The 12,778-nt window shown below is 45.5% G+C and overlaps 1 protein-coding gene across 1 annotated transcript in view; it reads right to left on the minus strand.

The window, feature by feature from the left end:
• Window positions 1–7,968: 7,968 nt before the first annotated feature.
• TECPR2 (tectonin beta-propeller repeat containing 2) overlaps window positions 7,969–12,778 on the minus strand; it is a 49,594-nt gene continuing 44,784 nt past the window's right edge. The window contains exons 18-20 of the mRNA XM_018561103.1: window positions 12,007–12,148; window positions 10,508–10,657; window positions 7,969–8,473 (exon numbers count right to left, since the gene is read on the minus strand). Of these exons, the coding sequence (XP_018416605.1) occupies window positions 8,325–8,473; window positions 10,508–10,657; window positions 12,007–12,148 (441 nt within the window). The 3' untranslated portion in view covers window positions 7,969–8,324. The remainder of the gene's footprint in view (window positions 8,474–10,507; window positions 10,658–12,006; window positions 12,149–12,778) is intronic.

Consider the following 12,778-nt stretch of genomic DNA (forward strand, 5'->3'; position numbering starts at 1 on the left):
ATCCCCTGCGACCTCACACAAGCCTGCTGCACATTTTAATAACCACAAATGATGGAGCGACCGCAGATGCCTCTGCATGTCAGAAACTGTAACTGGTAGAAAGTCGCACTCATGGATCAGATGGTTGAGGTCCCGACTAGGGAAAATGCCATCCTAGATCTAATCATCAGCAATAATACGGAGTTAATAGAGGATATTGTAATCGGGGAGACACTGGGTAATAGTGATCACAAGGCGATTGCTTTTAATATTGGGTGCAAGAAAGGGAAGGGGGATGGGCGGACGAGAAGCCTAAACTTCAGCAAGGCTAACTTTGCTAAACTGCGCAATATAGTGGGGGAAATCGAATGGGAAAACTTATTTGATAAACTAAAGTTTGACCAAAAGTGGGACTGTTTCAAGAACAAATAAAAAAATGCTATTACCAGGTGTATACCGCTGGGGAACAAAAGTAAAAGATCAAAAACAAAGCCAATATGGCTAAATAAAACAACACATTAAAGGAGAACTATGGGGAAAAGCCTTAACCCCATAGTTCTCCTTTAAGGAAAAGAAAGTGGCATTTACTAAGTATAAAACGGAGGGGACAGTATTGGCATTCAAAAATTACAAAGAATGTAATAAAAGATGTAAACTGGCAGTCCGGGCAGCTAAATTTGAGAAATATATCGCAGAAGTTAGTAAAAGGAACCCCCAAAGTGTTTTACCAATACATAAACAGTAAAAAGGGGAGAAAGGAACAGGTAGGCCCAATGTCTTTATTCAACCTCAAATACTATGTAACTATGTATCTCCAGAAACGTTTGTAGAAGTTTGACTACAAAAGTTTCTAGAGTGCGAGTGATTTTTCTACCAGTTGCATGTGAATGTGAAGATGTGAATCTTGAGGACGCATGAATGCGGGTGAATAAAGAATTAGGTTGCACTCAGACTCTTTTGCATTTTATAGCTATGCGTAGTTTCTCGATGTGTTGTTGCTCATCATGACGCAGCCCAAATATTAACACGCACAATGCGATTGAGAAAAACTCCACCACGGAGCTGTGTCAGCTGCAGCAGAGAGATAAGGAGAGACATGACACTACAAGCATATGCAAGCCACAGTTAAGCGCTTACGCGTTTCAATGAATAATAAGTTGTTGATGTGAATAACAGTTGTGACTTAACTCCTTACAAACAGGTAATCCGAGTAGCAAATACAATAGTAGAGAAGTAATACCAGCAGCAGAGAGAGCAATCGCTAATGGGGCCATGGTGACCATAAAGTGTAACTAAAGCCAGATCTCAGTATTTAGTTTGGAGTGTGGAAGAGTAAGAACCCTTGTCGTGTGTCTATTGCTTGAAGAAGGGTTGGAAGTGATAGAAGTGACACTTCAGATGTCTAAGTTTTATTTATATTCAATGAGCCAACGTGTTTCCAGGGCTAAGGGAGGTCTCCCTTCGTCAGGGCTGGAGAAATCAGAAGATTGGAGTCTGGACTGGGCTGAGAAATTAGTAAGTAATACAACTGTGGCTGGGATAGTGTTCAGACTCCAGTATAGCAGCCGAAAGATGCCTCAGGAAGGGGGACCCCCCGTAGCCCCCAAAATGCATTGGCTTATCCTGTTGAATATAAATAAAGCGAATCCTGGACTTCTTCCAGCAGAGAGGCATTTTCATTAATTCAATCCCTCTACCACCGCCCAACGGTTCCTTGGTATTGGAAAGCGGTCTACAACTGTCCACGAACCATCCATCACAAACCATAACACGGCCAACAGTCCAGTGCTGCTCGCTTTTATCATTATCTAGGTTTCTATTGCTGTGTCCCCAGTAGGGAGAGTCACCCCCTTTGTTTGGCCTCGTGGAAATTGTCACAGGGACAGGAAGTGATTTAGAAAATAAAGTGGCCTCAGGAAGAGGAGGAAAGGGGAAATCTTCCAGCGGGGACACTTATTCCGGTGACAATGAAGAGGGCATTTTTACTTTACTTTGGAGAGATTTCTCACTTCCTGTTGTGTTCCTTCCATTTCCTGTTGTGTGTGACAGGAAGTGAGGGGAAATATCCTCAAGAGGACACTGATAGCAAGAATAAAAACAAAAAGACACCCCGTGCTCTATCCATAACTTTAGTTTCCACTAGAACAGGAGGTGAGGGGGAATTTTCTAATGGGGACAACTAACCAAAAGGTAATTTCCCTCACTTTGGAGTGATTTACCCTCTCTTCCCGTTGTGTCTAAGGGACAGGAAGTGAAGGGAAATCTCCCCCTCAAAAAAAAAAAAAAAACAACAATCCCTACGCTGTCTAAAAACTACAAACGTACATGTTGACTTTAGATACTTAAAAGGAGAACTATGGGGTCAGGGCTTTTCCCCATAGTTCTCCTTAGGGTAACGAAGGGACACAAACTAGCGTCCTCCCGTCACCCTAAGCTCAGTATACCGCGCGCTACAGCTCGCAGTATACTGAGACGCCGCAGCCGGAGCGGATCCCGACATCGATGTAACCAAGTACAAGCAAAACTTTAGAACATGCAATAAAAATCATCCTTTGTTGATGGAAAAATGACTATAATATACCAGGCTGTCATGCCTATCCACTGGCTTCAATGCTTTCTAAATCACTGACCTAGAACTATGCAGATCAGCTATGCCGGCATCGCGTTTTGGGTCAATGATTCCAAGACACCCCGGAAATCATGTCATCAATGGCCGCTCTCTTTATTTTCTAAGCATACTTTTCCTGTAAGAGATGTTATCCTTCAGAAAACTACCAAGCGCTGGAAGCCATACAAACTAACGGCGGCTGCCACCAAGCTGGTGCTGGTCTGGAAAAATCGGGTTCCTGGGAGCTGTATCTCGTTCTCATATCATAGTTCGGTTACAGTAAACTTGAAGACAAGCAGACAAAAGGATATGTTGCAATGACTAGAAGGTAATGCACTGCCAGGGACTGAAGTGATCTTCAGGGAGACCAAACCAGTCTCACCGCTTCTCGGTGCGTCACTGCTGGATGTAACCTGTTGTCAGGATGGCATTGGGACGCGGTCAGTCTGCGGGTAAGGGTGGTGTGGATCCACAGAAGGAGGAGGACATATTCGGCCGGCACTGTACATACCGTAGGAAAGCTGCGGGAACCTTGCTGGGGACCTTGGCAGCCTTCCTGTGAACCCCGGCGCCTGTTTACAGTTCTGGCTTCATTTTTAAGGGAGGGCTGCGAGTGCCACATGAAATGGCTGGCAGGCTGAATTCGGCCTTCTGTTTGACACAAGTGCTGTAAGGGGATGTGCTGCATGTAGGGGGGATCTGATGCCTGTAGGGGGGATGTGCTGCATGTAGGGGGGATCTGATGCCTGTAGGGGGGATGTGCTGCATGTAGGGGGGATCTGATGCCTGTAGGGGGGATGTGCTGCATGTAGGGGGGATCTGATGCCTGTAGGGGGGATGTGCTGCATGTAGGGGGGATCTGATGCCTGTAGGGGGGATGTGCTGCATGTAGGGGGGATCTGATGCCTGTAGGGGGGATGTGCTGCATGTAGGGGGGATCTGATGCCTGTAGGGGGGATGTGCTGCATGTAGGGGGGATCTGATGCCTGTAGGGGGGATGTGCTGCATGTAGGGGGGATCTGATGCCTGTAGGGGGGATGTGCTGCATGTAGGGGGGATCTGATGCATGTAGGGGAATCTGATGCCTTTAGGGGGATGAATGGGATGGTATTCGTCTGCATTTCTGTATCATGTATTGATGGGATTCGTGTCCTCTGAAGACCCCCAGAAGGGCATTTGGAAGAATGTTCATAACTAAGGCATTGAGGGGGGGTGAAAAATTTAGTTCTGCCCCGGGCGACTGTAGCTCTGGTTACGCCACTGATTGGGAGACGGCTTGCTTGTGTGCCAATGGTCAGGACAAGGGTAATTTCCCGCTGGCTGCATGTGCATGCATGTTTGTGCACGCCCACTAATTCACACGAGCATGTTAATCCACAAGGACACTTTGCATATATCTACGGCTTTCTAGCAGTAGATATATGCAAAAACCAATGAGGGTTTAATAAACCTTTAAGAAATGTATTAGGTCAAAGGGCATTAAAAAAAAAAACAACCCAAAAAACTATTTTCTCTTTCCAAAAAACACTTGCAGCACACACATAAAATGAGAGATATGGGAATACAAAAGACATTGCAAAATAACTTTATTATTTTACTTTAACAGTAATAATAAAATGCTATTAAAACCGTATAAATGAGTAAAGCTAGGACACATCTTCAATAAATTAGCACATTCATTTTCACTATAACCCCACAGTAGTAGTAAGTAACAATATACAGGGCACGATTTAAAAAAAAACACAGCATTGCAAAACCTTTACCGTGCTTGAAGGGATTGTCCACACCAAAAGTGAGGTTTCATTTACAGATGGGTGGATGCTTGTAGTCCGATTCACCCGCTGGCTTAAGGACTCCAATGGTCATCATCACATAGATGTTCTTCGGCTTGGCCACCTCATAGGGGGAAGGAGATCCCAATGCGATAGCAGAGGTGGGCGGGCATGGATAGGAGCCTCCAACACTAGGAAGCCAGCCCAACATCCATGCAAAATAAAAACAGCACCTTTGGGTAGACTGCCCCTTTAAAGAGTACCTGTCACCCACATAAGGTGGACATTTTATGGGCTCCATAATCATTAACACTATCAATTCCCAATTGGCTGTCACAAGTGAATTGATAGGCTACAATTTATAAACTACTAATACAGCGCACAAAAATGACAGGCACCTTTAAAAAACAAAACAGCTTGTTAATTACTTGCAGATACATTCCAGGGGTGATTAACCCTTCCCATGCCAGTGGCGGTGCAATGTATTACAGTGCGCCCACCTATTACGGAAAACAGCTATTCAGCAGCAGAAACAGGTTAAAAAAAAAAATAACGATCACAAACTTCGCAGGTTCAGAAGAGCTGCGTACAAGCGGGCCTCATTTATCACGGCGTCTCGCATTAGAACTAAGGCAACCAATCAGATTTATACCTGCCTGTAAACAAGATCCAGCTGGCGAATGGGAGTTTGAATCCGATTACAGACTGCTCTCATAATAGACAGTGATAAGCGAGGCCGAGCTTCACCCATCACCATGATTTACCTATATTATTCTAGGGGGCGACGATGCCTGCTCTATAGAGAAGGCCGAGTACATGTGACTGATCACAAAATGGTTAAAACTAATGAATGTGTAAACAATGGTACAGCAGAGACAAATTAGAAGGGCTTCTAGTTAATACGTGGGGGGTAATCAAAGTTTAACTTTGGGGGGTGGGGGGTGGTCAAAGTTTAACTTGAGCTTTACCCATCCAGGCCAAACATGTTCGCTTTAAGGTGGACCTTCCATGGCAAGCAGAAGGTCTACTGTTTGCCAAGTCCCTCTCAGCATTGTAAAACACACAGTTTGGCCCAGTCTCCCGTGCTTCCGGGAGCCACGGGTGACCACTTCATGCCATTGGCTAGAGTGCATGCTCATGGGATTTTGAGCTCTGATTTTTGAAGGGTATTAAAGTGAACCTGTAACTTTGCCCTGCATATGCTAAGCACAGGTTAGTATTCAGAGCCCTATGTTCCAGTGACAAGTCACCTATTCAAAAAGAGAGAGTGAAACTTTTCAGTGGGGACAGCAATAAAAACCTGACGGGGGTTCTATCCCTTCACCAATTCATAAGCTAATTGTTTATGTGACACCAACACTATCCCTTCCTGCAACCCTAACACTAACCTTCCCTGTATTTCTAACCCTCCCTGTAACCCTCTCACTGACCCTCCCTGTAACCCTCTCACTAACCCTCCCTGTAACCCTAACACTATCCCTTCCTGCAACCCTCACACTATCCCTACCTGCAGCCCTCTCACTAACCTTCTCACTAACCCTCCCTGTAACCTTCTCACTAACCTTCCCTGTAACCCTCTCACTAACCCTCCCTGTAACCTTCTCACTAACCTTCATTGTAACCCTAACACTATCCCTTCCTGCAACCCTAACACTAACCTTCCCTGTAACCCTCACACTATCCCTCCCTGTAACCCTCACACTATCCCTTCCTGCAACCCTCTCACTAACCCTCCCTGTAACCTTCTCACTAACCTTCCCTGTAACCCTCTCACTACCCCTCCCTGTAACCTTCTCACTAACCTTCCCTGTAACCCTCTCACTACCCCTCCCTGTAACCTTCTCACTAACCTTCCCTGTAACCCTCTCACTACCCCTCCCTGTAACCTTCTCACTAACCTTCCCTGTAACCCTCTCACTACCCCTCCCTGTAACCTTCTCACTAACCTTCCCTGTAACCCTCTCACTACCCCTCCCTGTAACCTTCTCACTAACCTTCCCTGTAACCCTCTCACTACCCCTCCCTGTAACCTTCTCACTAACCTTCCCTGTAACCCTCTCACTACCCCTCCCTGTAACCTTCTCACTAACCTTCCCTGTAACCCTCTCACTACCCCTCCCTGTAACCTTCTCACTAACCTTCCCTGTAACCCTCTCACTACCCCTCCCTGTAACCTTCTCACTAACCTTCATTGTAACCCTAACACTATCCCTTCCTGCAACCCTAACACTAACCTTCCCTGTAACCCTCACACTATCCCTCCCTGTAACCCTCACACTATCCCTTCCTGCAACCCTCTCACTAACCCTCCCTGTAACCCTCTCACTAACCTTCCCTGTAACCTTCTCACTAACCTTCCCTGTAACCCTCTCACTAACCTTCCCTGTAACCCTCTCACTAACCTTCCCTGTAACCCTCTCACTAACCCTCCCTGTAACCCTCTCACTAACCCTCCCTGTAACCTTCTCACTAACCTTCCCTGTAACCCTCTCACTAACCCTCCCTGTAACCCTAACACTAACCTTCCCTGTAATTCTAACCCTCCCTACAACCCTCTCACTAACCCCCTCAAATGTAAATATACGTTGATATACTCGCGCTGGATAACTGAAGACCAGCTCTTCCTGCTCCGAAAGACACTAAAGCCGATTCACTAAGCCGGAATCCATCACCGGATAAATTCATCTAAAAAAAATGAATACATTTTGCAGTCAAAGATTTGGGCAATTCAAGGGGTTATCTTTGCACTATTAACCTTTCATGAACAGTTATATACAATATACTATATTACAATTTACTATTTCCTTAGGCCTGGTTCACACCTGGGCGTTTTACAGCGCGTTCCTACGCGCTGTAAAATGCTCAACATGTGAAAACCAATAATTGCCTATGGGCATGTTGCCCACCTGGGCGTATGTCAGCGCGTAGGAACGCGCTGCAAAACGCTCTACGCCCAAAGAAGTACAGGAGCTTCTTTGGGGCGTATTTTCAGGATACAGCCGGATAGCCCTCGTAAATGCGCGTTTGTCGCACGTTTCTTTTACTGCAAATCTCTGTAAAACCGCGTGGCACGAAACGCGCATATTCCGTAAGCCCAGGTGTGAACCCAGCCTTAAAGAGTTTGCATAAGTGTGTGTTTTTACCAAACAAGGGAAAGTACCCAGATTTGGGGGTTCGGTGTTGCCCGGCATTTATTTGTAGGGTTATCATAGCTGAGCTTTTCCTAGCAGCCTATCCTATGTCAACGACCTGGGCACAAACCTCTGGTGAATCGCTCAGTTCTGCACTAGTTCTGTGTATTCCAGTTCCTCGGGACCTCTAATGGGAAACTATACTGTCATTTTAGTGAGTATACCTTCAGATCTTATCGCTGAAAGTCATTTTAGATTTAAATTCCACTTTAATTTCTGTTAAACATTTTAATTAACGAGCAGGGAGGGGGCAGTACTATGGTGCACTTATAGGAGGAGGGCTCAAGGTAGGTGTCACCATTGTGATGCAGCCCATTATTAGTCCAAAGATGAGTCCGGGGGCAGGGCAGCGGCACAAAATTTGCAGAAGTGCAGACTGTGCGCCCTCCTTATGCCGTTCTACCTGTTCAATAGTGGCCATCAAGAGAAAATAAAATAACACAAAATCAAGTAAAAACTCCTTTTTCCCATTGTACGCCGTTTCAAAGACACGAGGAGAGCTATAATTTGGTTTGTGGGTATATGTGGTTGTGTGTAAAACCTCAGTTCAGGGTTTTGCAATATATTCCGGCAATGTGTAATAAGTGTCCATTCATCGTCTAGCTGTATATATACACAAGCTGTGTTATCAGGAGCACAGATATCATAGTGTGGAAATGTACTGGACCAGGCAAAGTGCTTTTGTATGTTACACTGAAGAGAGTTAATAAGGACAACACAGGCTTTTTAGCAGCATATGAACGATCACTAACAGCTGTCTCCCGTACAGCGGCGTCAGAGGACCTCCCACTCGTCTTCAAAGTCGGAATTGATGTGCAGGTGGTCGCTCTTCGGAATGCTGGGGTAATGGCTGTAGGTCCTTGTAAGACGCTGCAGGAGAGATCCTGTGGAGCCCACACCCCAAAGCTCGTCCTGTGGAGTCACTGAAGAGAAGCAATGATTGGTCAGGGTGGCAGGAAAAGAGACTCTGGCTCACAATACTGTCTGAACTGCTTTCTTATTAGTTTTTTAATTATGATGGACAATAAAAACAGCAAATAATATTAATAATAAAACAATTAATATACCATTATCCTAAAAATAATCCCGCCACAGCTTCATTAAAGTGTATGCTAACCTTAGTCCTCATAGAAAATGCCGGCACGTACAGCTCTGTGCTGCGTGCACGGCCGTATCGGGCAGCTCCCGGGAAGGACAGGCGCTGCGTATGATAAGTACGCAGCCCCTGTCCTTCTCTCTATGGGAGTACGCGGCCGTACGCCGCCCTACTCTCACGTCCGTGCGGGTGAGTGTACTGGTACGCTGACAGGATGGATCCTGTCTGTGTCCAAGTCGGGACACCCGCACCTGTACGGACCTGCACTTGAGGTGAGCGTTGGGCGGCGCACGGCTGCGTAGTCCCATAGAGAGGGACAGGGGCTACATACTAATCACACGCAGCACCTGTCCTTCCCAGGAGCTGCCCGATACGACGGAGCTGTACGTGCCGGCCTTTTCTTGTGTGGATGAGGGCTTAGGCTCAATTAACACCTGAATGTTTGCAATTCAGCACGTTTTCTCGCGCATTAGATTGTGCATTTTTACGCGGGTTCGCAGCCACAATCAGAATGCGCGACAACTGCCCAGAAAATTGCGCATGTACTTTTTTGTAAGTTGCGCAGGTGTGAACGAGCCCCATTAGAATGGATTTCCTTTTTGTGTTTTGCGTGTATTAATATCCGCTGAAAACCGCTCAGGTGTAACCCAGGCCTAACAATGAACTTATTATTTCTTCCCTTTTGCTCTGTTAAATATGCCACTGACATAATTTTGTTATCTCTGTTTGATAACTGGAAACAGAAAATACCCGATGATCATTTCAGAAATTCAGAGCCGTCCTGTGCACACTTCCTGTGTTACCTCAAGGAACCTAATTAGTCCTTCTAGTTCTTATCTTTCACTACGGAATTATTAGTACATGGGTGGGCAACCTCGGCACCCCAGCTGTGGAGAAACTACAAGTTCCACGAGGCAATGCAAAACTCAGGTAACAGTGTATGTTGTGGAGGACAGAGGAAAAGTTTGAGTAGTTTAGCAAAAATCTACTGGGCTGGGCTGACACCACTCAGTCCACAAAAATGTTGTGTGTTGTCAGCCCACAACAAGACTTAGGAGCGCAGTGCATTTCTGTCTGGAAGTAACACAACATAGGCACATGTGCTTCATATTTTTACTTTTTATTTTGCCTTGACATACACTTTCAATAGCTGTAGCTTTCCACATACCTTCAAATATTGGTCTCTTATGTATGCCTAGGGGACCCCCTAAACTTGAGTGCCCAAGGAACCCCATAGGGGGCTCATTATAGAAATGTCAACATCCAGCTTCAAAGTCAGAGCTCTAAAAACATCAGGCTTCTGTATGTGAGAGATAGCAAGAAGCCTGCAGGGTGTGTGTTTAGGAATACCTGCCTTGCACCACAAAAAGGGGTGAACTGGTGCACTATAGCATTACCTTGATGAAAGACTTAGGCCGTGCTTCCTGTATGCATTTAAAAGCTTTATTTTCCTTGTGGAGTATACCTTTAATTACTAATTAATTAATTTAATTGCTGAAGAGAGATATCTTCTGCATCTGACACTTCTAGGAGTATTAGAAGCTGTTGCGCCCCCCCACGCTGTGATTTCATCCACCGACCCCTACATTCCTGCATGACGCAGGAGTGATGTAGGGGCTGGTGAAAGGAACCATAAAGCACAGCTTTATGAGGAACCAGATATCTGGCACTCGGGAAGGGTCAGATGCTGGAGATTCTCTCCAACCCAGGGGGACATCCCATGACGTGGGAAGTGGGAGAGGTTTTAAATTGTTTTCTTTGCAGAGAGCAAATATTTTCAGCTTTTTTTTTTAAACAGCGAGTCCCTTTTAAAAAACATTAAAAAAAATAATAAAACAAACTTTGATCTTTAGACCCTCACCTGTTAACCAAGACATATTTCCCGGGATTTTCTTCCAGTAGTCACCGGCTGCATTCTTTTCGGTGATCCCGTACCTTCTGGCAATGTCACCATTGGGACAAAGTGCCCAGACCGTCCTGGCACTGACGACAAGCTGACATGCCTGCAAACCTATAAATTAACCAATAAACAAGTAAACAATGAGTAAAATGTCATGTGACCACTTAAAGGGCTCCTACATGCAAACCTGTGCTAGTAGAGTGAAGGTGCCCACAGACAGACAGGAAATGTTCAGCCAAACCAGCACCCTTGTCTATGACTACAAACAAGACGGTTTTCCCAATATGAACTGTCATGTTTGCAAAAAGCTTCCGTTAGAAAAATCACTCAGCGGCTCAACAGCCTAATGTTTGTTAAAAGCTCCAGTGAAATGACACAGTAATGCTTATGTGAAGTATTTAATTAGGCTACTAGGGGAAAACACGTCCGATACACTGCCCATGCCAACTACTACCAATTTTAGGTTTTGTAATCAGTCCTTTTGACATTTGCCCACACAATGACAGTGTTTCCAATCTGCCCGAGAATCACCTACATACTTAAAAGGAGTACTATGGGGCTTTTCCCCATAGTTCTCCTTGGGGTAACGGGAGGACACAAACTAGCATCCTCCCGTCACCCTAGGCTCAGTATACCGCGAGCTGTAGCTCGTGGTATACTGAGACGCCGCAGCTGAAGCGGATCCTGACAATTGTGCCAGGATTCGCCCAGCTGCGTGACTGACAGCTGGCTCTGCCTATCTAGAGGCAGAGCCAGCTGTACCCGCCCCCTCCGTTCCGCCAGTCAGCGGGAATCCAGACCCCTCCCCTGTCTCGGCAGAGAGCCGTGACAGGATCGAGAAGTGAGCGAACGCCGGTATGTGTTCGCTCACCTCCCGATCTACTGAGCCGACCTGTGACAGTCTCATTGTCACAGGTCGGCTAGAACTATGAGGTGAGTGAAAAGCACTCACCTCATAGTTCTCCTCTAACTGTGCATGATCTGGTCGCAGGTTCACTTTAACCCTTTTGCTGCCACCGCCATAGCTGTGTTATAGCAGGGCATTAAAAGGATGAAAATAAACCCCCGTTTTCCTTTTTAGTACAGAAGTGATGTAAACGACTGCAAAGGAACCCCCAATCTTCTACATGCTGCATGCCGAGTTTGCTTGCAACGAGAAAATCAATGTGGTATACATCCCAGGTTAAAAAGCGACTGTTGAATAAACTTGAGCTGATTGTGATAGTTTTAATTAGGACTTCAAACAGTTAATACAATTGATTGTATTAATGAACACGTTATAGAATGAGAGCAGAAAACTCTGCAGCAGTGTCAATAGGAGGCATTGACCCTAAAGGGTTAGGAACAACAAATCTGAGCATGCCTCGACATCCGTACTTGGCGTTCCTCAGCAGCTGCAGACCTCTAGTACCGCAGCCCGATTAATGATTTTGTAAAATAGATTTGACTGCAGCTCTCACCTGGCACGTGCTCCCAATCTATCCCGACGGGCATTTCGTCTGTAATTCCTATCCGGACGTAAACGTTGCACTTGTTGTCGAGAGTCCACAGCATGTTGTCGTTGGGGCTGGAGTAGACGCTAATCAGGATGATACCTACAGGCTGAAAAAGAAGTTCCATGAAGTCCCAGCATATCCCATCCTGTTATAACACCAGCATTGTAATAGGAATACATACTAGAGTTGTTTCTGATAATACAATCAAAGCTTACTTTGATGTAGCGAGTCTCTTTCCCTGCTGCCTGATGTGATGCAATGTCGATTTCTCAAGACAACATATCCCATCATGCATTGCTTCCAGCAAGAAATAACAATGCTACATTGTGGGAAGTTCGGACGTTGCAGATGTGCATATTCGCAGGCTAAGGGAAATGGTGTCAGTGCATCCAATGGGCATCTTCAATAAGTAAGTTTAGGAACTTCTAGATGGATATGGTTTTTGGGAGTGGGATAGAAATTCAATATAGAAATACAGATTTATTTTTAGTCGTTGACAAGTTTCATTTTTCATTTCCGTGTTGTATTCACTTATACAGCTCCAATAGTCACAACAGTACAGAGAACACTGACCTATTTACTGAGTCGCCAGTCCCTGCCCCAGCGGAGCTTACAGTCCAGTGTCCCTTCTACATGCATGCAGACAAGCACATTAGGCCCAGGCAGGTCAATAGTGAATATCATTACAAACTTGCCGAGACCAGACAAACTCTGTGCAGAAAGTAAATTAAATCAA

The sequence above is a fragment of the Nanorana parkeri genome, unplaced genomic scaffold, assembly GCF_000935625.1.
Source record: "Nanorana parkeri isolate BGI_ZX_2015 unplaced genomic scaffold, ASM93562v1 scaffold499, whole genome shotgun sequence".
In the NCBI taxonomy this organism is placed as follows: domain Eukaryota; kingdom Metazoa; phylum Chordata; class Amphibia; order Anura; family Dicroglossidae; genus Nanorana; species Nanorana parkeri.